At 44.4% G+C, this 24,896-nt stretch overlaps 1 protein-coding gene across 1 annotated transcript in view; it reads right to left on the bottom strand.

Moving 5' to 3' along the window:
- Window positions 1-24,896, bottom strand: part of LOC109903815 (MAM domain-containing glycosylphosphatidylinositol anchor protein 2) — a 244,066-nt gene that overhangs the window by 102,837 nt on the left and 116,333 nt on the right. Inside the window, exon 8 of the mRNA XM_020500790.2 lies at window positions 24,058-24,351. Coding sequence (XP_020356379.1) covers window positions 24,058-24,351 — 294 coding nt within the window. The remainder of the gene's footprint in view (window positions 1-24,057; window positions 24,352-24,896) is intronic.

Below are 24,896 nucleotides of genomic sequence, written 5' to 3' on the forward strand. Positions count from 1 at the left end.
CATTGAAGCGACTCTTAGGGCCATTAGATCATTTCGTCCACAGACCTGTTCTTCCAACGCATATCCGGGCAGCCTTGAAGCACTCAGGGCGCGTTCCATTTGACACAGTGCGAGTCTTATTTTAAGCCATTCTCTCATCCTTAGCGCTGGAGAAAAACTCTCGGGTTCTGCCCGATAAAAGGGTTGGGACACGCTGTCTGTGAATATCTTAACCGTAGACTCCTCAGGGTGGAATATGTAAGACATATGTCCCTCACTTGTACACAAAAATCCTTTAAAACATCCTGGAGCCTCACGCAAAACATCCTCCAGGCTTTTGTCATTGGATTCATGACATGAGCTGCAGAGCACCCTGAGAATTGGCCTTGGAGACATATTTTAGATGTTTAATATTTGGGTCTTTATTTTTAAAATCACTTGTTCTGGACATTTATAATGCATATGCCACAGCTCAATACTCCAGGACATTCCTGCTTCATCAGATAACAAACTTAAGGGCAATAAAACTGGGGGTGGGGGACATACACGTTCCAAAAGTTCAAACACTCAACCCCCCCAGTTCAACCAGGCCCCTAGACATCAATCACCATGACTACTTCAAAGGATGCCATATAGATTTAAAATAACACACACCCTCTAACACGTGACCACAGGAACAGGGGGGACGGGCCGGAGGCCCATATTTGGACATGCACACGTCATCATGACGCAGGGTCATAAATCAATTACTTTGACGCGTGCCGTCTACTTTAATCTCTCTCTTGCCTCCAGACCAGAGGCTTAGGGGGACACAAACAGTTGGTTTACAGACATCTGTCACGCACAGTATGCACTACATCACTACTGTAAAACCACATTATGTTTTACAATTTAATACTTCATAACTTCCGCTAAATGTAATTGGTGCGCTCCACAGATATGAAATAATGAATTTAATAACAGTAATTAATTTAATAATTTAGCTGTTGAGCAGCTGTGGATTTTGGTACTGGGTCAATTTCAAACATCCCATTTATGATAACATGTTCTCTCTTATTTTCTGAGTGCCAGCACACATTTGGACAGGGGCACAACATTCAGTGGGAACAGGAGGATGCTTTTCTGCAAAGGGGACAGGACGATTACACCGTATTGAGGGGAGGATGGATGGGGACATGTATCGCGAGATCTTGGCCAACAACCTCCTTCGCTCAGTAAGAGCATTGAAGATGGGTCGTGGCTGGGTCTTCCAGCATGACAACTACCAGAAACACACAGCCAGGGCAACTAAGGAGTGGCTCCGTAAGAAGCATCTCAAGGTCCTGGAGTGGCCTAGCCAGTCTCCAGACCTGAACCCAATAGAAAATCTTTGGATAGAGCTGGACGTCCGTATTGCCCAGTGACAGCCCAGAAACCTGAAGGATCTGGAGAAGGTCTGTATGGAGGAGTGGGCCAAAATCCCTGCTGCAGTGTGTGAAAACCTGGTCAAGAACTACAGGAAACGTATGATCTCTGTAATTGCAAACAAAGGTTTCTATACCAAATATTAAGTTCTGTTTTTCTGATGTATCAAATACTTATTTCATGCAATAAAATGCTAATTTAATTACTTAAAAATCATACAATGTGATTTTCTGGATTTTTGTTTTAGATTCCGTCTCTCACAGTTGAAGTGTACCATGATAAAAATTACAGACCTCTACTTGCTTTGTAAGTAGGGAAACCTGCAAAATCGGCAGTGTATCAAATACTTGTTCTCCCCACTGTATATAATAAAACTCACAGAACCAATCAATAGTTTGGACGCACCTACCCATTCAAGGGTTTTTCTTTATTTTTACTATTTTAATACTATTTAATACTATTTTAATATCGAATAATACTGAAGACATCACTATGGAATAACACATATGGAATCATGTAGTAACCAAAAGAAAGTGTAAAAACAAATTAAAATATATTTTATATCTAGGATTCTTCAAAATAGCCACCCTTTGCATTGATGACAGCTTTGCACACTCTTGTCATTCTCTCAACCAGCTTAATGAGGTAGTCATCAGGAATGCCTTTCAATTAACAGGTGTGCCTTGTTAAAAGTTTAATGCGTTTGAGCAAATCAGTTGTGTTGTGACAAGTTAGGGGTGGTATACAGAAGATCGCCCTATTTGGTAAAATACCAAGTCCATATCATGGCAAGAACAGCTCAAATAAGCAAAGACAAATTACAGTCTATCATTACGTTAAGACATGAAGGTCAGTCAATCGGAAAATGTCAAGAACTTTGTAAAGTTTCTTCAAGTGCACTCGCAAAAACCATCAAACGCTATGATGAAACTGGATTTCATGGGGACCTCCACAGGAAAGGAAGACACAGAGTTACCTCTGCTGAAGAGGATAAGCTAGAGTTACCAGCCTCAGAAATGGCAGCCAAATAAATTCTTCACATAGTGCAAGTAACAGACACATCTCAACATCAACTGTTCAGAGGAGACTGTGTGGTCGAATTGCTGCAAAGAAACCACTACTAAAGGACACCAATAAGAAGAAGAGACTTGCTTGGGCCAAGAAACACGAGCAATGGAAATTAGACCGGTGAAAATCTGTCCTTTGGTCTGATGAGTCCAAATTTGAGATTTTTGGTTCCAACTGCCGTGTCTTTGTGAGACGCAGAGTAGGTGAACGGATGATCTCCGCATGTGTGGTTCCCACCATGAAGCATAGATAAGGAGGTGTGATGGTGCTCTGCTGGTGACACTGTCAGTGATTTATTTAGAATTCAAGGCACACTTAACCAGCATGGCTACCACAGCATTCTGCAGTGATATGCCATCCCATCTGATTTGTGCCTAATGGGACTATCATTTGTTTTTCAACAGGACAACGCCCCAACACACCTCCAGGAAGGAATGTGATGGAGTGCTGCATCAGATGACCTGGCCCCCACAACCACCTGACCTCAACCCAATTGAGATGGTTTGGGATAAGTTGGACCACAGAGTGAAGGAAAAACAGCCAACAAGTGCTCAGCATATGTGGGGACTCCTTCAAGACTGTTGGAAAAGCATTCCAGGTGAAGCTGGTTGAGCGAATGCCAAGAGTGTGCAAAGCTGTCAACAAAGCAAACGGTACATTGACTTTTTTGGTTACTACATGATTCCATATGTGTTATTTCATAGTTGTGATGTCTTCCCTATAATTCTACAATGTATAAAATAGTAAAAATAAATAAAAACCCTTGAATGAGTAGGTGTGTTCAAACTTTTGACTGGTACTGTGTGTGTAATATATATACATATATATCCCAACAACTTCTAAAGCCAAAGTTGCGTCCCTGAATTTGAACACATCATTAATCATATCAAAACATTAGAGCAACTTAAAAAAGCAAGAAACCCAGATTGGCAAATTTGTGTGTTTTCCAAATGGCACCCTATTCCCTATAGTGCACTACTTTTGGCCAGGATCCATCCACTGTTGACCAAAGCCCTACGAGCTCTGGTCAAAAGTAGTACACTACAGTGCCTTCAGAAAGTATTCATACCCCTAGACTTAGTCCACATTTTGTTGTGTTACAGTTTTTAAAATGTATTAAATATATTTTGTCTCTCACCCATCTACACAAAATACCCCATAATGACAAAGTAAAAACATGTTTTTAAACATTTTTGCAAATTTATTGAAAATGAAATACAGAAATATGTAATTTACATAAGTTTTCAAACCCCTGAATTAACACTTTCTAGAAGTACCTTTGGCAGTGATTACAGCTGTGAGTTCTTCTGGGTAAGTCTTTAAGAGATTTTCACACTTGGATTGTGTATTTGCCCATTACTCTTTTCAAAATTCTTCAAGCTCTGCCAAATTGGTTGTTGATCATTGCCAGACAATCCTTTTCAGGTTGTGCAGTAGATTTAAGTCAAATCTGTAACTCGGTATATTTGTATTTTAGGTTATTGTCCCGCTTAAAGGTGAATTAATCTCCCAGTGTCTGGTGGAAACCAGACTGAATCAGGTTTTCCTCTCGGATTTTGCATAACACTTTGCATTCAGGAAAAAAAATTGCCATGTTTTTTGCAGTATTACTTTATTGCCTTGTTGCAAGTTTTTGATTTTTTAAAATTCTGTACAGGCTTCCTTGTTTTAGCTCTGTTCTGTCAATTAGGTTAGTATTGTGGAGTAACTACAATGTTGTTGATCCATCCTCAGTTATCTCCTATCACAGCCATTAAACTCTGTAACTGTTTTAAAGTCACCATTGGCCTAATGTCACGCCCTGGTCTAAGTATTTTGTGTTTTTCTTCATGTATTGGGTCAGGCCAGGGTGTGGCATGGAGTTTTTGTATTGTGGTGTGTTTTGTCTTGGGGTTTTGGTGTGTATGTTTTTGGGATTGTAGCTAGTGGGGTTATCTAGCAAGGTCTATGGCTGTCTGGAGTGGTTCTCAATTAGAGGCAGGTGCTTATCGTTGTCTCTGATTGGGAACCATATTTAGGCAGCCATATTCTTTGAGTTTGTCGTGGGTGATTGTCCTATCTGTCCTATGTGTACTCTCTGTTAGTTTGCACAAGTATAGGCTGTTTTCGGTTTTCGTTTATTGTTTTGTAGTGTTTGTGTTTAGTCGTGTTTACGTTTGTTTAAATAAACATGGATCGCAATCGACACGCTGCAGTTTGGTCCGACTCTCCTTCATCACAACTAGAAAGCCGTAACAGAATCACCCACCACCAACGGACCAAGCGGCGTGTCAACAGGCAGGAGCAGCCGAAAGAGGAGAGGCAACAAAGGCAGCAACAGCGGTGTTATGAGGAGGTTATGGACAGCAGAAGCATGGAGTATACGACGTGGGATGAAATAGACAGGTGGGCGGCCGACCCAGAGAGAGTGCCTGAGCCCGCCTGGGATTCGCTAGAGCAGTGCGAAGAGGGCTATCGGTGAATGGAGTTGGAGAAACCGACATAGCGGCGCAGATCGAAACCCGAAAGTCACCCCAAGAAATGTATTGGGGGGGGGGCTCAGAGGGAGAGTGGCTGAGTCAGGAGATAGACCTGAGCCAACTCTCCCTGTTTATCGTGAGGAGCCTAGGAGGAGACCAGAACCAGAGCCGGTGTTGGAGGTGAGCGAAACAGAGACTGTGAAGGAGTTAAAGGGGAAATTGGAGGAGAGAGAAATGAGGGAGTTGCTGTGTTGGTGCTTTTTGCATGGAATTCGCCCGACGGAACGTGTCGGGGATTTGATGGCACCTGGGTTAGCGCTCCATACTCGTCCTGAGGTGCGTGTTAGTCGGCTGGTGAAGTTGGTGCCAGCCTCACGCACCAGGCCTCCTGTGCACATCCCTAGCCTTGCACGTCCTGTGCCAACACTGCTCTCAAGATCTCCAGTACGCCTTCACGGTCTAGCCCATCCTGTGCCACCTCCACACTCCAGTCCTCCGGTAGCAGCTCCCCGCACCAGGCTTCCTGTGCGTGTCCTCGATCCAGTACCACCAGTTCCAGCACTACGCACCAGGCCTTCAGTGCGCCTCGCCTGTTCAGCGCAGCCAGCACTTTTCTCCTCTCCTGCGCTGCTGGAGTCTCCCGCCTGTTCAGCGCTGCCAGAGCCTTTCTCCTCTACAGCGCTGCTGGAGTCTCCTGCCTGTACAGCGCAGCCAGAGCCTCTCTCCTCTCCTGCGCTGCCGGAGTCTCCCGTCTGTTCAGCACAGACAGAGCTGTCAGTCTGCATGGAGCAGCCAGAGCTGTCAGTCTACATGAAGCAGCCCGAGCTGCCAGTCTGCATGAAGCAGCCAGTCTACATGGAGCAGCCAGAGATGTCAGTCTGCATGAAGCAGCCAGAGATGTCAGTCTGCATAGAGCAGCCAGAGATGCCAGTCTGCACGGTGCAGCCCGAGCTGCCAGTCTGCATGAAGCAGCCAGCCTGCATGGAGCAGCCAGAGCTGTCAGTCTACATGAAGCAGCCCGAGCTGCCAGTCTGCATGAAGCAGCTAGTCTACATGGAGCAGCCAGAGCTGTCAGTCTACATGAAGCAGCCCGAGCTGCCAGTCTGCATGAAGCAGCTAGTCTACATGGAGCAGCCAGAGCTGTCAGTCTGCATGGAGCAGCCAGAGCTGTCAGTCTGCATGGAGCAGCCAGAGATGTCAGTCTGCATGGAGCAGCCAGAGCTGTCAGTCTACATGAAGCAGCCCGAGCTGCCTGTCTGCATGAAGCAGCCAGTCTACATGGAGCAGCCAGAGATGTCAGTCTGCATGAAGCAGCCAGAGCTGTCAGTCTGCATAGAGCAGCCAGAGCTGCCAGTCTGCACGGAGCTGCCAGTCTGCAAGGAGCTGCCAGTCTGCCCAGTGTCGCCAGTCTGCCCAGTGTCGCCAGTCTGCCCAGCGCCGCCAGTCTGCCCAGCGCCGCCAGTCTGCCCAGCGCCGCCAGTCTGCCCAGCGTCGCCAGTCTGTCAGGATCAGTTAGATCCTCCAGTCAGCCAGGATCCACCAGTCAGCCAGACTCTTCCAGATCCGCCAGTCAGCCAAACTCTTCCAGATCTGCCAGTCAACCACTCTTCCAGATCTGCCAGTCAACCAGACTCTTCCAGATCTGCCAGTCAACCAGACTCTTCCAGATCTGCCAGTCAACCAGACTCTTCCAGATCTGCCAGTCAACCAGATTCTTCCAGATCTGCCAGTCAACCAGATACTTCCAGATCTGCCAGTCAACCAGACTCTTCCAGATCTGCCAGTCAACCAGACTCTTCCAGATCTGCCAGTCAACCAGACTCTTCCAGATTCGCCAGTCAACCAGACTCTTCCAGATTCGCCAGTCAACCAGACTCTTCCAGATCTGCCAGTCAACCAGACTCTTCCAGATCTGCCAGTCAGCCCGGATCTGCCAGTCAGCCAGGATCTGCTGAAACCACCAGCCAGCCAGGATCTGGTAGATCTATCTACCTGCCTGAGCTTCTTCTCACTCCTGAGCTTCTTCTCACTCCTGAGCTTCTTCTCACTCCCGAGCTTTCTCTCACTCCCGAGCTTTCTCTCACTCCCGAGCTTTCTCTCACTCCCGAGCTTTCTCTCACTCCCGAGCTTTCTCTCACTCCCGAGCTTTCTCTCACTCCCGAGCTTTCTCTCACTCCCGAGCTTTCTCTCACTCCCGAGCTTTCTCTCACTCCCGAGCTTCCCCTCAGTCCCGAGCTGCCTCAGTCCCGAGCTGTCCTTCAGTCCCGATCTGCTCCTCCAGTCCCGATCTGCTCCTCAGTCCAGTGGGGTTCTGGGTGAGGACTACTAGGCCATGGTCGGCGGCGAGGGTGGTCTATCCAGGGACGCGAGGAGAGGGGACTAAGACATTAACTGAGTGGGTTCCACGTCCCGCGCCGGAGCCGCCACCATGGACAGACGCCCACCTGGACCCTCCCTATTGTTTTGAGGTGCGTTCGGGAGTCCGCACCTTAGGGGGGGGGGTTCTGTCACGCCCTGGTCTAAGTATTTTGTGTTTTTCTTCATGTATTGGGTCAGGCCAGGGTGTGGCATGGAGTTTTTGTATTGTGGTGTGTTTTGTCTTGGGGTTTTGGTGTGTATGTTTTTGGGATTGTAGCTAGTGGGGATATCTAGCAAGGTCTATGGCTGTCTGGAGTGGTTCTCAATTAGAGGCAGGTGCTTATCGTTGTCTCTGATTGGGAACCATATCTAGGCAGCCATATTCTTTGAGTTTGTCGTGGGTGATTGTCCTATCTGTCCTATGTGTACTCTCTGTTAGTTTGCACAAGTATAGGCTGTTTTCGGTTTTCGTTTATTGCTTTGTAGTGTTCGTGTTTAGTCGTGTTTACGTTTGTTTAAATAAACATGGATCGCAATCGACACGCTGCAGTTTGGTCCGACTCTCCTTCATCACAACTAGAAAGCCGTAACACCTAAAGGTGTAATTCCTGAGTGGTTTCCTTCCTCTCCGAGTTAGGAAGAACGCCTGTATCTTTGTAGTGACTGGGTCTATTGATATACCATCCAAAGTGTAATTAATAACCTCACCATACGCAAAGGGATATTAAATGTCAGATTTTCTGTGGGTTGTCAATTGTAAATAACATGACTTGCCTTAAAAAATCTAAACATGTACCAATTGGGTGCTCTTCTTTACAGATAACTTTATGTGTGAGGTACAGAGATGAAGTAGTCATTCAAAATGAATGTTAAACACTTATTGCACACAGTGAGTACATTCAACTTATTATGTTAAGCACATTTTTACTCCTAAACTTATTTAGGCTTGCCATAACAAACGATTTAAATACTTATTGACTCAAGACATTTCAGCTTTAATTTTAATTCATTAGTAAACATTTCAAAAAACCTAATTCGACTTTGACATTATGGGGTATTGTGTGTAGGCCAGTGACACAAAATCTCAACTTTAAATTCCGTCTGTAACACAACAACATGTGGAAAAAGTCAAGGGGTGTGAATACTTTCTGAAGGCACTGTATACATTAACTCGGGTGTTATTTGGGAACCACCCCAAATCAACAAGGCATCAGCACATTTAGCCTGGTGTACATGCATATGTTTGATAAGAAATAGTCATTTTCCTACAAAACACTCCTCAAGCTTAGAATATATTTATCATGTCCATGACACAAGAAGAACAGGATTCCCTCTCTGCCCAGGTTTTGTTTTTCAAATAAGTTTTTATTGAGAAGCAGAAATACACATGCAAGTAATGTACATCTTCCTTCTGTACAGAATGTACAAACCCCACGGCTAGCAGGCGAACTACTGTGGAACATCACATTCAATGTACTTTCATTATTAGAGGCTAACAATACGGCATGCTGTATTCATAGTGAATTAACCTAAGCCCTCATGCTCAAGGACATGGCTGCATGGGAGTTGCATAATGAGTGGAGAGCCGTTAAAATGGCTAGCAACCACAAAAAACATCAGTGAGTCACTCACTTGCACGCATGCATACAGAACAGCAGGAGCAGCTGTAAAGCTGTTTACATACATCTTTGAGTGTGAAACTCATACTATGAGCTACCACTGTGGATCTGGTAGACTAGAGTGTTGCCCATAGAGATGTAAGTATATATAAGTGTTACATTCAATTCAGTGGTATTGCCATTGTGGATCTGGTTGATGGAATATTGTCTGTGTCGTATTTGTAGAACAAACAAATGTAATTATTTTCATATTTTATTTAACCAGTTAGGCCAGTTGAGAACAAGTTCTCATTTACAACTGCGACCTGGCCAAGATAAAGTAAAGCAGTGCGTCACAAACAACACAGAGTTACACATGAGATAAACAAACGTACAGTTAATAACACAATAGAAAAATCTGTATATAGTGTGTGCAAATGTAGTAAGATTACGGAGGTAAGGCAATAAATAGGCCATAGTGGCGAAATAATTACAATTTAGCAATTAAACACTGGAGTGATAGATGTGCAGAGGATGAATGTGCATGTAGAGATACTGGGGTGCAAAGGAGCAAAAAATAATAATAATATGGGGATGAGGATATTTACAGATGGAACAGCACTATACAACTTGTGTAGAGACTATAGAGATAACTAGCTAGCCAAAATAGGTCACACGTTACATGACTGTGCACTTGTTACTGTGTAATTATTCCTGTACAGTGTAACAAGTATTGTAATTACTCATGGTTACACTGTACTTAGGGTGAGGGTAAGGGTTAGTGCTAGAATAAGGGTTAGGGCTACAGTTGTGTAAAATGTTAACTAGAAATACCTTTGAATACGACTGATTGTTGTCCTATGGACAGAGTCTCTCACCTCAGCTGTAGATCTCTGCAGTTCATCCAGAGTGATCATGGGCCTCTTGGCTGCATCTCTGATCAGTCTTCTCCTTGTATGAGCTGAAAGTTTAGAGGGACGGCCAGGTCTTGGTAGATTTGCAGTGGTCCGATACTCCTTCCATTTCAATATTATCGCTTGCACAGTGCTCCTTGGGATGTTTAAAGCTTGGGAAATCTTTTTGTATCCAAATCCGGCTTTAAACTTCTTCACAACAGTATCTCGGACCTGCCTGGTGTGTTCCTTGTTCTTCATGATGCTCTCTGCGCTTTTAACGGACCTCTGAGACTATCACAGTGCAGGTGCATTTATACGGAGACTTGATTACACACAGGTGGATTGTATTTATCATCATTAGTCATTTAGGTCAACATTGGATCATTCAGAGATCCTCACTGAACTTCTGGAGAGAGTTTGCTGCACTGAAAGTAAAGGGGCTGAATAATGTAGCACGCCCAATTTTTCAGTTTTTGATTTGTTAAAAAAGTTTGAAATATCCAATAAATGTCATTCCACTTCATGATTGTGTCCCACTTGTTGTTGATTCTTCACAAAAAAATACAGTTTTATCTCTTTATGTTTGAAGCCTGAAATGTGGCAAAAGGTCGCAAAGTTCAAGGGGGCCGAATACTTTCGCATGGCACTGTATTTCAAGGCATACCTTCCAACTCAGTACCTCTTTGCTTGACATCATGGGAAAATCAAAAGAAATCAGCCAAGACCTCAGAAAAAACATTGTAGACCTCCACAGGTCTGGTTCATCCTTGGGAGCAAATTCCAAACGCCTGAAGGTACCACGTTCATCTGTACAAACAATAGTACGCTATTATAAACACCATGGGACCACGCAGCCGTCGTACCGCTCAGGAAGGAGACTCGTTCTGTGAACGTACTTTGGTGCGAAAAGTGAAAATCAATCCCAGAACAACAGCAAATGGCTGTGTGAAGATGCTGGAGGAAACAGGTACAAAAGTATCTATATCCACAGTAAAACGAGTCATAACCCGAAAGGCTGCTCAGCAAGGAAGAAGCCACTGCTTCTAAAAAAATCCAGACTACGGTTTGCAACTGCACATGGGGACAAAGATCATTATTTTTGGAGAAATGTCCTCTGTTCTGATGAAACAAAAATAGAACTGTTTGGCCATAATGACCATCGTTATGTTTGGAGGAAAAGGGGGAGGCTTGCAAGCCGAAGAACACCATCCCAACCGTGAAGCACGGGGATCGCAGCATCATGTTGTGGGGTGCTTTGCTGCAGGAGGGAGTGGAGCACTTCACAAAATAGATGGAGGAAAATTATGGATATATTGAAGCAACATCTCAAGAGAGAGACGTCATCAGAGCGCGCAACAGGACACTGTACTGTCTACACTCGGTTTGTTGTTTACATTCAAACTTCTTCATTAAATCGATTTTAATCCAAACTAAAGTTTTGTTACTAAGGATTCCACAACACGGTTAGCCTTTATCGCTAGGACTGCAAGTTTGTGTTCCTTTTTTTTGCGTGGATTCCGCGAGTGCTATCTGGCTGTACTACACACACCTGTCGTCGTAGTGGGAAAGACTCATTGTTATCTTTTCGTAAAACAACTGGTTGCAGTATAGAGCCAATCTGGATACCAAGCAGATCCTGAGGGAAATAGATGAGTACCAACAGCTTTACGCTATGGAGGAACAACATACTCCTTCGTGGAAAGATCTGACCACCTCAAAAAATTACTTTAATCTGACAAAAAAAAGAAAAACAGATTAATCTACAGACACGGACAATTTTACTTACCATTGAGAGGTATAGGCTAGTTCTCTGGCTGGAATTCATGCAACAATGGAAAAGTTGTGTGAGGAGGTAGCAGGGCTGAGGGGGAGTTTGGAGTTCAGCCAGAGCGAAATTCTCAAGCTCCAAAGAGAAAACAAGACACTCACAGCCAAGGTAAAAAATATACGGTTCCAACATGGATTGTCTACTCAGGGAAAACAGGGTGATGAAGGAGACGCTACTAGACATACAAAGTCGTAGTATGCGTGAAAATCTTTTTTTTCTCTCCTGGTATTCCTGAGGATGCATACAATTATCCAGAGGGCGCGATCAGAGAATTCATGAAATCCGCATTGAAACTTCCTATAGAGACTGTTAACAAGGTGGCTTTCCACCGAGTACACAGACTTGGAGCTCGGAGCGACAAGACCAAGGGTCCCCGACCGATCATCGCAAAATTTGAGCAGTACCAACAAAAGAAGCTGATCAAGAGCAGAGGAAGGGATCTTAACTTCTTCGAGATAGGGGGCGCTCTTTTAATTTTTGGATAAAAAACTTTCCCGTTTTAAACAAGATATTTTGTCACGAAAAGATGCTCGACTATGCATGTAATTGACATCGTTGGAAAGAAAAAACTCTGACGTTTCCAAAACTGCGAAGATATTATCTGTGAGTGCCCCAGAACTAATGCTACAGGCGAAACCAAGATGAGATTTCATACAGGAAATGGTCCAGATTTTGAATGCCCTGTGTTCCAATGTCTCCTTATATGGCTGTGAATGCGCCAGGAATGAGCCTGCACTTTCTGTCGTTTCCCCAAGGTGTCTGCAGCATTGTGACGTTTTGTAGGCATATCATTGGAAGATTGACCATAAGAGACTACATTTACCAGGTGTCCGCCCGGTGTCCTCCATCGAAATTATTGCGTAATCTTCAGGTCCATGCGCGTTCCATTTTCTTCAAAGGAGAAACCAAACTGCCACTAACGATTTATCATCGATAGATATGTGAAAAACACCTTGAGGATTGATTCTAAACAACGTTTGCCATGTTTCTGTCGATATTATGGAGTTAATTTGGAAAAAAAGTTTGCGTTGTAATGACTTAATTTTCGTGTTTTTTTTACCCAAACGTGATGAAGAAAACGGAGCGATTTGTCCTACACAAATAATATTTTTGGAAAAACGGAACATTTGCTATCTAACTGAGAGTCTCCTCATTGAAAACATCTGAAGTTCTTCAAAGGTAAATGATTTTATTTGAATGCTTTTCTTGTTTTTGTGAAAATGTTGCATGCTGAATGCTAAGGTTAAATGCTATGCTAGGCTATCAATACTCTTACACAAATGCTTGTTTAGCTATGGTTCAAAAGCATATTTTGAAAATCTGAGATGACAGTGTTGTTAACAAAAGGCTAAGCTTGAGAGCAAATATATTTATTTCATTTCATTTGTGATTTTCATGAATAGTTAACGTTGCATTATGGTAATTCGGTCTCAAGGACCAATTTCCAAAGGAGATAAACGAACATCGTAAGAGACTATATCTGGTACAAAGACAACAAAGGATGGATGGTAGGCGTGCCTTTATCATTGCGGACAAACTCTTTATAGATGGACAGCTATTCCAAGACAGCTCCATAACACCGTGGCTGTACTAAATTCTACAGGGACTTCAGTTTATGAAAAAAAAGAAGGTATGGGAACTGTTTAAAATATCTGAACATTATGAAGTGGATATGAACACACACGTACTCAACTACACATACGGACTTATACATACCCACACACACCTGATCTCGCTCTCTTCTCTCCCTCTTGTTGAGAACTGTTTTATAATTTAATGTGTTTACTGTTTGTCTATCTTTTTTATGCATTTGTCTACAACAAGCAAGCGAAAGTTATCAAAATAGGGGCATTGGGGAATAATACATATTGTACGGAATACATTTGTACTGTAGTGAAGCCGTCTCTAGAGTAATGCAAGGTCTCTTTCATGATCACGTGAACCATCAATTGCTAAGGAAATGCTGGGATGTGTTTTTCAATTATGTTAAAGGTAATTATGATGAAACTATGATGGTGATACGATATGGATTACAATTATGAATATTAAGGCTATACGTTACAAACATAGAAACTCAAACATGCAAATTGGCAGAGTTATTATTTATTTGGACATCACACATTATAGTCTTATATTTTATAGTCATTATAGTCACATTATAGTCTTATACAAACATCACACACACTCTCATTATATCATATCCAATATCATACACATCAACCTACTGTCACAACTTCCACCGAAGGTGGTTCCTCTCCTTGCGGTGCTCGGCGGTCGGCCGAGCCATCACCAATCCATTTATCTTTTTCCGTTTGTTTTGTCTTTGGTTCATTCACACTTGGTTTTCATTTGCTTTAATTCCTGTGTGTATATTTACCCATGTTTCCCCGCTTAGATTTGTGATGGATTATTTTCATGTTGCTTGTGGAGGCTTTCCTCAGTTTATTCACGTGTGTTTATTATAGTAAGGACCGGTGGTTTATTCTCCTTCCGTGAGTAACCGTGAGTTCCCATTGTCTTGGGCGTTGTTTTGTTGGTGATTGTACCTGTACTGTTTTTGGACTTGCCTATTAAAAGGAAACGCTACATTGACATCTCTGCTCTCCTGCGCTTGACTCCTTACCTACCTTCAGAACGAAATCGTAACACCTACTCAGATTTGTTACACACATCATTTGTATCAATTTTCTAACATCTGTGGCATTGGCTCAGAGGCAAACAGGCAAGGGAATAAAAAATATATTTTTAGAACCTATTTCTTGAATTATAAATATCAGACATTTGAAGGCTCTAATTTTGACCTTCATAATACCCCTGATAGCAGTAACTTTACAAGCACTAATTATGGTCAATTTAGCCTGAGAATAGTATCTACCGTAATTTCCGGACTATGAGCCGCTACTTTATTCCCACACTTTGAACCTCGCGGTTTATACAATGACGCGGCTAATTTATGGATTTTTCCCGCTTTCACAAGATTCATGCCGCCAAAAAACTGAGCACCGTCACATAATGTGACGTAAATCGAGCGCGCTCAAACTTCCCATCATTCTGATTACGGTGGTAATTTTGTCACCCTCATCATGGGCAAAGACACAGAGAAATGCATATGATGCAGCTTTCAAGTTGAAGGCGATAAATCTGGCTGTTGGAAAAGGAAATAGAGCTGCTGCATGGGAGCTTGGTCTTAATGAGTCGATGATAAGACGTTGGAAACAGCAGCGTGAGGAACTGACTCAGTGCAGAAAGACAACAAAAGCTTTCAGAGGGAAGAAAAACAGTGGGTGTGGTTTATATTCAGGTGCGCTTAATAGTCCAGCAATTACGGTAGTTATGGTAATGAGTGAAATAAGTATAGCTAGTTATAATTGTAACGGTTTAGCAGATTATAAAAAAATTAAATCAGTCTTTACAATGCTAATCCACCTCCACAGAAAAGGAATATAACATATACTGTTTTTTTTTATTTTTTTGAATTTTACCCCTTTTTCTCCCCAATTTTGTGGTATCCAATTGTTGTAGTAGCTACTATCTTGTCTCATCGCTACAACTCCCGTATGTGCTCGGGAGAGACGAAGGTTGAAAGTCATGCGTCTTCCGATACACAACCCAACCAAGCCGCACTGCTTCTTAACACAGCGCGCATCCAACCCGGAAGCCAGCCGCACCAATGCGCCGGAGGAAACACCGTGCACCTGGCCACCTTGGTTAGCGCACACTGCGCCCAGCCCGCCACAGGAGTCGGTGAGCGATGAGACAAGGACACCCCTACCGACCAAGCCCTCCCTAACCCGGGCGACGCTAGGCCAATTGTGCGTCGCCCCACGGACCTCCCGGTCGCGGCCGGTTACGACAGAGCCTGGGTGCGAACCCAGGGACTCTGATGGCACAGCTGGTGCTGCAGTACAGCGCCCACTACGCCACCCGGGAGGCCCCAACATATACTGTTTACAGGAAACTCACTCTACATCCTTAGATGAAGTTGCGTGGAAAAAGGAATGGGGTGGTGAAATAATTTTCTGATGTTTGAAAATCTATTCGATTAGATAGATTGAAATTGCACGTTAAACATCATAGCAGAGTTGAAAGATATGTGTTGCGTAGAAACACGAAGTGGGTGGCCAGCAGAGATAGATGGGATGGACTGAGGGAAGCTGAGGGTTGGTATGTGGAATTGGAGACAAGTGGGAGTGGAGTTGCTGTGTGAGAGAGAATGATGGTCAAAAGAAAAAAAGTCAAAATAAAACATACAGTGCCTTGCGAAAGTATTCGGCCCCCTTGAACTTTGCGACCTTTTGCCACATTTCAGGCTTCAAACATAAAGATATAAAACTGTATTTTTTTGTGAAGAATCAACAACAAGTGGGACACAATCATGAAGTGGAACGACATTTATTGGATATTTCAAACTTTTTTAACAAATCAAAAACTGAAAAATTGGGCGTGCAAAATTATTCAGCCCCTTTACTTTCAGTGCAGCAAACTCTCTCCAGAAGTTCAGTGAGGATCTCTGAATGATCCAATGTTGACCTAAATGACTAATGATGATAAATACAATCCACCTGTGTGTAATCAAGTCTCCGTATAAATGCACCTGCACTGTGATAGTCTCAGAGGTCCGTTAAAAGCGCAGAGAGCATCATGAAGAACAAGGAACACACCAGGCAGGTCCGAGATACTGTTGTGAAGAAGTTTAAAGCCGGATTTGGATACAAAAAGATTTCCCAAGCTTTAAACATCCCAAGGAGCACTGTGCAAGCGATAATATTGAAATGGAAGGAGTATCAGACCACTGCAAATCTACCAAGACCTGGCCATCCCTCTAAACTTTCAGCTCATACAAGGAGAAGACTGATCAGACATGCAGCCAAGAGGCCCATGATCACTCTGGAGGAACTGCAGAGATCTACAACTGAGGTGAGAGACTCTGTCCATAGGACAACAATCAGTCGTATATTGCACAAATCTGGGCTTAATGGAAGAGTGGCAAGAAGAAAGCCATTTCTTAAAGATATCCATAAAAAATGTTGTTTAAAGTTTGCCACAAGCCACCTGGGAGACACACCAAACATGTGGAAGAAGGTGCTCTGGTCAGATGAAACCAAAATTGAACTTTTTGGCAACAATGCAAAACGTTATGCTTGGCGTAAAAGCAACACAGCGCATCACCCTGAACACACCATCCCCACTGTCAAACATGGTGGTGGCAGCATCATGGTTTGGGCCTGCTTTTCTTCAGCAGGGACAGGGAAGATGGTTAAAATTGATGGGAAGATGGATGGAGCCAAATACAGGACCATTCTGGAAGAAAACCTGATGGAGTCTGCAAAAGACCTGAGACTGGGACGGAGATTTGTCTTCCAACAAGACAATGATCCAAAACATAAAGCAAAATCTACAATGGAATGGTTCAAAAATAAACATATCCAGGTGTTAGAATGGCCAAGTCAAAGTCCAGACCTGAATCCAATCGAGAATCTGTGGAAAGAACTGAAAACTGCTGTTCACAAATGCTCTCCATCCAACCTCACTGAGCTCGAGCTGTTTTGCAAGGAGGAATGGGAAAAAATGTCAGTCTTTCGATGTGCAAAACTGATAGAGACATACCCCACGCGACTTACAGCTGTAATTGCAGCAAAAGGTGGCGCTACAAAGTATTAACTTAAGGGGCTGAATAATTTTGCTCGCCCAATTTTTCAGTTTTTGATTTGTTAAAAAAGTTTGAAATATCCAATAAATGTCGTTCCACTTCATGATTGTGTCCCACTTGATGTTGATTCTTCACAAAAAAATACAGTTTTATATCTTTATGTTTGAAACCTGAAATGTGGCAAAAGGTCGCAAAGTTCAAGGGGGCCGAATACTTTCGCAAGGCACTGTAATAAAGTACATTTGAATGACTCTAAGTGGCAGTGTTTTACAACTAATGCCGGTTTGCCTGAGGCTGATGCCGTGCAGGTGTTTGTACACATGCATATACACACACTCTCATTCAAATAAACACATACAAGAACACACACATACATAATAGTGCCAGACATGCACACAAACATATAATGTATGCATTGCTATTATGATTTCCGTTGTCCTTGATGTCCTTTGTTTTAAACATAATATTTTTTGTATTTTTTTGCATTGTTGTTTGCTGTTTTCTTCTGTCTTTTCCTTTTTTCTCTTTAGTTCATTATCTTGGTTGTTGGTGCATTAGGGGGGTTCATGGGGGTGGGGAATGGAATTAATATTTTAGGGGGGGGTCTCGAATGGTTGAGGGACAGCTATTGGGGAACTGTGTGGGGGGGGGTCTTGCAGGGTTCAGGCTTCACAAGTTTGTGATCATGAAAAAGGAAACTATGACATATTTTATATCACTATCATGCACACGCACCCTCACACATAAGGATGGCTCTGTTGCAGAAAGACTGATACATGTTTGATAGTGTCTTGATGCTGTATTGTTTGTCCTTCATGTTCTAATACTTTAATGTTGCCCCTTCCTTGTGTTTTTTTGTAATAAATAATTATATATATATAAAAAAACATCTCAAGGCAACTTAGAGCTTGGTCGCAAATGGCTCTTCTAAATGGACAATGACCCCAAGCATACTTCCAAAGTTGTGGCAAAATGGCCTAAGGACAACAAATTCAAGGTATTGGAGTGGCCATCACAAAGCCCTGACCTCAATCCTATAGAACATTTGTGGGCAGAACTGAAAACGCGCGTGCGAGCAAGGAGGCCTACAAACCTGACTTAGTTACACCAGCTCTGTCAAGAGGAATGGGCCAAAATTCACCCAACTTATTGTGGGAAGCTTGTGGAAGGCTACCCAAAACGTTTGAGTTAAACCATTTAAAGGCAATACTACCAAATACTAATTGAGTGTATGTAAACGTCTGACCCATTTGCAACCAAGCTTTAACTTCCTGACTGATGTCTTGAGATGTTGCATCAATATATTGAGGCATGTAGCAGGTCAGCCACCAGGGGGAGACTTGTCGAGGATTGGTGACAGACGGAGTATACATCACGAGGCGATGGCTCCATCTGCTGGACGTGCCAGGTCTCGACAGGCTCTCCGGCCAGGACTAAAATAAATAAATAAAATGCTCAAACAAATGCTGCGGAAGGTCATCGAGCAGGACGGGAAGAAATGGGACCAGCTACCCCACCTAATGTTCTCAATCCGAGAAGTACCCCTGTCCTCCACTGGGTTTTCCCCTTTCGAACTCCTCTACGGCAGGATGCCACGCGGCCTACTGGACCTCGCCAAGGAGGTGTGGGAAGCCCAACCGACCCCCTTACGCAGCGTGGTAGAGCATGTGGAGACGATGAGGGAGCGGATGACATGAGGAACATATGGAGAAGGCCCAACGCACCCAAGCCCAGGTCTACAATCGGGGAGCCCAGCCCCGAGAATTCCAGGTGGGAGACAGGGTGTTGTTCTTAATCCCCAGGGTCAAAAGTAAGCTCCTGGCAACATGGAACGGGCCCTACAAGGTGATTGAGAAGCTGGGACCTGTCAATTACCGTGTACCGCAGCCCGGGAGACGGAAACCCCAACAGATTTACCACGTGAACCTGTTGAAAAAATGGCACGAGAGGACAGCCTTGGCGTGTTATGGTCGGGACCAAGGACACCAATGGTACAAGTGGTGGTCCCAAGCAATGAGGACCTCGACCCGGCCCAGAAGCAAGAGCTCAGGGAGCTCTTCGATCGGAACACGGCGGTGTACTCCGAGAAGCAGGGCCGCACGACACACATTGAACACCACACCCATACCCTGCCCGGGGAAACGGTACGAAAGAGGCCATATCAGATTCCGAAGGCCCGAAGGAAAGCTGTGAAACAGGAAGTGGAGGCTATTCTGAGGATGGGGGTCGTTGAAGAGTCTCACAGTGCATGGTGCAGCCCCATCGTGTTGGTGCCCAAATCGGACGGTAGCCTGCACTTTACCTTTATTTAACTAGGCAAGTCAGTTAAGAACAAATTCTGTAATGATTTCCAGGGTGTGAACGACATTAGCTTGTTTGACGCCTACCCCATGCCGAGGGTGGACGAGCTCATCGACCGATTGGGAAAGACCCGGTACATCAGCACCGTTGACCTGACCAGAGGATATTGGCAGGTACCGTTGGAAGCCTCCTCCCGGGAGAAGACGGTGTTTTTGACACCAGACGGATTGTATCAGTACAGAGTGCTCCCGTTCAGTCTGCACGGAGCCCCGCCACATTCCAGCGACTGAAGTACTTCGACCACATCATCATGCACAGCCAATGTTGGGAAAAGCACCTGACAGGCCTCCAGGCAGTGCTGGACGCGCTCAGACAAGCCCGGGTTGAGCGCGAACCCCAAGAAATGCAAACTAGGGTTTGAGGTGGTGGAGTACCTGGGGTATTTGAAAGCCCCAGGAGAGGAAGGTTCACGTGGTACGTGACTGGCCTGTTCCACGCACCAAGACCCAGGTCAAGTCCTTCCTGGGACTGGCAGGATACTATAGCCGGTTTATCCCCAACTTTGCAGCTATAGCTTACCCCCTTACCGATCTAACCAGGGCCGCCACCCGAAAACAGAGAAATGGACGGACGAGACAGAAGCGGCGTTCAGCCGCCTGAAGGAAGTGCTGTGCTCCCATCCGATTCTGGTAACGCCCGATTTCCAGGTGCTGATGTTGGTTCAGACGGATGCATGTGACACGGGACTAGGGGCCGTTCGGTCCCAGATACACGATGGGGAGGAGCACCCCATCATCTACATCAGCCGAAAGCTGATACCTAGAGAGAAAAAATACTCTATTGTTGAGAAAGAGTGTCTAGTGGGAATGGGCGTTAGATACTCAAGTATTAGGTACCCATTTTCACCATGGTCACGGTCTGGATGGCCAGGGAAAGAGATACAAACGATCGGGTCACCAGGTGGTCCCTTCAACGCTTGACTTTTTCTGTTGTGCACAGGTCAGGGGCGAAGCATGGAAACACGGATGCCCTATTGAGAAGGGAGACATACGTCGCACTGATGATAGTCCCCTCCCCGACAGAGCTAAGGGGGGTACAATAGATCAGCCCCCAGGGGGAGACTCGACGAGGCCTGGTGACAGATGGAGTATACATCACGAGGCGATGGCTCCATCTGCTGGACATGCCAGGTCTCGACGGGCTCTCCAGCCAGGACTAATTGGGGCTGATTATGGATTGGTGAGTAATCAAGGGCTGATTGCTCACCAGCTGTACCATAAAGCTGCCAGAAGGGCAGCACACAAAGGAGAGATTGGGGGAGGAAAGGACTCCCGTATAGTTGGGGATGTTACCAGAGGTAACAGGAGGGAGTTCAGTTTTTGATCCCCACAGGATACAGCAAGACCCGGAAACCAGAAGATGGTATCCCAGAGAGGGTCTCTTGGGGGAGACCTAATTCTTTTCTTTTGGAGTATTATTTTAATAAACACCTTTGAAGCTGAGCTAATCCTACTCTGTCCGTGTCTGATCTGTGTAAACGTTTTGACCCAACCCCCTGGTCTGCCACAATATCCACATAATTTTCCGTCCTCATGATACCATTTATTTTGTGAAGTGCAGCAGTCCCTCCTGCAGCAAAGCACCCCCACAACATGATGCTGCCACCCCCGTGCTTCATGGTTGGGATGCTGTTCTTTGGCTTGCAAGCCTCCCCCTTTTTCCTCCAAACAGAACGATGGTCATTATGGCCAAAAAGTTTAATTATTGTCTCATCAGACCATAGGACATTTCTCCAAAAAGCACGATCTTTGTCCCCATGTGCAGTTGCAAACCGTAGTCTGGCTTTTTTATGGCGGTTTTGGAGCAGTGACTTCTGAGCGGCCTTTCAGGTTATGTCGACATAGGACTCGTTTTACTGTGGATACAGATACTTTTGTACCTGTTTCCTCCAGCATCTTCACAAGGTCCTTTGCTGTTGTTCTGGGATTGATTTGCACTTTTCGCACCAAAGTACGTTCACAGAACGCGTCTCCTTCCTGAGCGGAATGACGGCTGCGTGGTCCCATGGTGTTTAAACTTGCATACTATTGCATACTATTGGTACCTTCAGGCATTTGGAAATTGCTCCCAAGGATGACCCAGACTTGTGGAGGTCTACAATTATTTTTCTGATGACTTTGCTGATTTCTTTTGATTTTCCCATGATGTCAAGCAAAGAGGCACTGAGTTTGAAGGTAGGCCTTGAAATACATCCACATGTACACCTCTAATTGACTCAAATTATGTCATTTGGGGCGGCAGGTAGCCTAGTGGTCAGAGCATTGGACTAGTAACCGAAAGGTTGCAAGATTGAATCCCTGAGCTGACAAGGTAAACATCTGCCGTTCTGCCCCTGATCAAGGCAGTTAACCCACTGTTCCTAGACCGTCATTGAAAATGTGTTCTTAACTGACTAGCCTAGTTAAATAAAGGTCAAATAAAACAATACAAAAGATTGCCTATCAGAAGCTTCTAAAGCTGTTTAAAGGCACAGTCAACTTAGTGTATGTAAACTTCTGACCCCATGGAATTGTGATACAGTGAATTATAAGTGAAATAATCTGTCTGTAAACAGTTGTTGGAAAAATTACTTGTGTCATGCACAAAGTGGATGTCCTAACCGACTTGCCAAAACTATAGTTTGTTAACAAGAAATTTGTGGAGTGGTTGAAAAACTATTTTTAATGACTCCAACCTAAGTGTATGTAAACTTCCCACTTAAATATACATATATAAAATGGATTTAAAAGTCAAAATGTGTGTAGCAATTGCAGATTGCCCATTTTAATTTTAATCAAGCATATAACCAGCATTTACGCTGTCATATTTACACCGACACCATGAGCCAAAGAAAATCCCACCTTCAATCCCATGGCCCCAGTTGTAACTGTTGTTTGCCACTCCTGTTTTATAGCAGCGCTCCTGCAATTCCTAGGTGTGCATAGCACTGCGTACAGTAACAGACAACTGTCATGTCCTACACCTCCTTATCTGTGTCACTGTTTAGTGCACTCATCCAGAGAGAGCAGGAACGGGAAGAGAGAGAGAGTGGCATCTGCATCCCAATGCTGCAGCTAGGCTGTGTTCCAAATAGCACGCTATTCCCTATATTCACTACTTTTGACCAGAGCCCTATTGTTGTAGTTCTGATTGTATCTGGCTAGGTCCCACTATGCCCGGCTCTTTGGGCCCAGCCCTCCTTCCTCTTCAGCCCCCCTTTCCCCTAGCCTCCTCCTCGCCTGTTTCTGCACAGTCCACAAACGGTTCTCCTGGGGCCACACTAAGGACAACTCTGAGGCCAGGCTGCCTGGGGAGCTCTCACTCCAGTCAATCAGTGAGAGCTTCTGTGGAATAGTGTGTGTGGCCTAGTGACACACACACACACACACACACATTTCTGCATTAATCCATTAATGCACACAGGCACGCTCAGAACACACACAGACCTTCATGAATCCACAAAAGCACGCACATGCACACGCACACACACACACACACTTCCTACGGCTCATCGTTCCTCACCCACCTCACGGTCCATGTAATTTTGCGTGGTGGTGGGAGGGATATAAGGTCACAGATCACAGATTTTTCAGAGGCCCTGACACTAGTAAATTAGAAGCGGTGATCCGAGCGATGAGCAGCTCTGCATTTCTAGAAGCCATCTTCCCTCCGCTCTGATATTAAGAGTAACACAGACGTTATACATTTGACTGGATGTTTCTCACCCTATGTAGTGCACTACTTTTGACCAGAGTAGTGCACTACATTGGGAATTGGGTTCATTTGGTATGCATCCACCAAAGCTCAATGACCTCTAATAGTGTCTTCCTCCATAATGTCACCAGATAATTTCCTCCTACGCATGTATGTACAAGGTCAATAAACGTTATGGATTATGCAATTATAAAATGCCTCTCGTTTCTCTTAAGTGTAGGCCGCTAATGGTCATTAACACTGAGATATGACACTTTCCTGTCACTTTTTCGGTGTGACTGAGTTAAAGTCGTGTTGAAACATCAGGAATTGATTATGTTACATTAATAACCTTTCAACCTGGGGAAATTGAATCCAGACGTTTTAATAATTAGCCAAGGCGAGATGATTTGCGAAATGCGTAACGCACCAAGATTATGTGCTGTTACTAATTGAAATTAATGATGTATTGAATTGATGAGGTATGATGTATCAAACAAAATATAATACAGATAGCAACATAAGAAATTCCCACACATCTAACTTAAACCCCTTAAAACCTATGTGCATTGCAGTGTACAGTCGACTCCTGATAAGTGCCAATCAGATTGCAAGTCACAATTCAAATATATAATTTTGAATTTTGCATGGTTCATCCACCTCTCCTGACCTCCTCCTTACAGAGACCTATCCAGCTCATGGAACCAACATAACCCACATGGTTCAAACCCATTGCATTTATCAGAAGTGTACTGTAAAAACACAGTATATCCAGAATACTCACATTGCACGGTGAGCTCCACCAGCGCTTCCCGGGGCTTCACGTTGAAGCCGTTGTACTGGCTGGTGGCGCAACGGTAGGTTCCAGTCATCTCGCGGGAGACATTGACAATGCGCAGCACACCATCGTAGCTTTCTGTCTGAAGGCTGCCATCGGGCATAGGCACCTCCTTGTCGGCCCTCGACCAGAGGATGATGGGCTTGGGCTTCCCTGACACCAGGCACTGCAGGTCCACTGTGTCACCCTCCTGGACCACCATGGGGGACTTGCCTCGCGGCACCGTCAGCTCCGGAGGGACTGGGAGAGATGGAGAAAGAAACTTAACTTCACTTAACTTTACGTGGTGCTACTTTGTGATGTTTCGTTGCATTACATTGTTTTCCATGATGTTACCTTATGTGATGTCACTTTACATATTGTCACTTTGCATAATGTTCCTTTATGTGATGCTATTTTAAGTTACGTTTACGCAATGTTACTTTCCACAAAGTTACTGGGGTAGAGCCAAGTTTTATCCCAACCCAGCACTAACACTTGATTCAACTAATCAACAATTCACCTAGACCTTAAAAAGCTGAATCAGGTGGGCAAGAACACCCTATAGTTCTTCAGCCAGGATTAGGGGTTGGTAGACAGTATATCACAACTCACTCAGTGGGACTCAGGAAGCCCTTAGATTTTTGCCCTGTGCATTCTGACCAACCAACCCTCTGGACAACCCATCACCCCCCCCCCCCCCCCCCCCCTCTCTCCAACAGTGCTATGACTGTGGTATCCTTGTTTCAATTCATCCTTCATCCCCTGCTACTGCAATCCCAATCCGCCACTGCTACACTGAAATA

Source organism: Oncorhynchus kisutch, linkage group LG14 (genome assembly GCF_002021735.2).
Source record: "Oncorhynchus kisutch isolate 150728-3 linkage group LG14, Okis_V2, whole genome shotgun sequence".
In the NCBI taxonomy this organism is placed as follows: domain Eukaryota; kingdom Metazoa; phylum Chordata; class Actinopteri; order Salmoniformes; family Salmonidae; genus Oncorhynchus; species Oncorhynchus kisutch.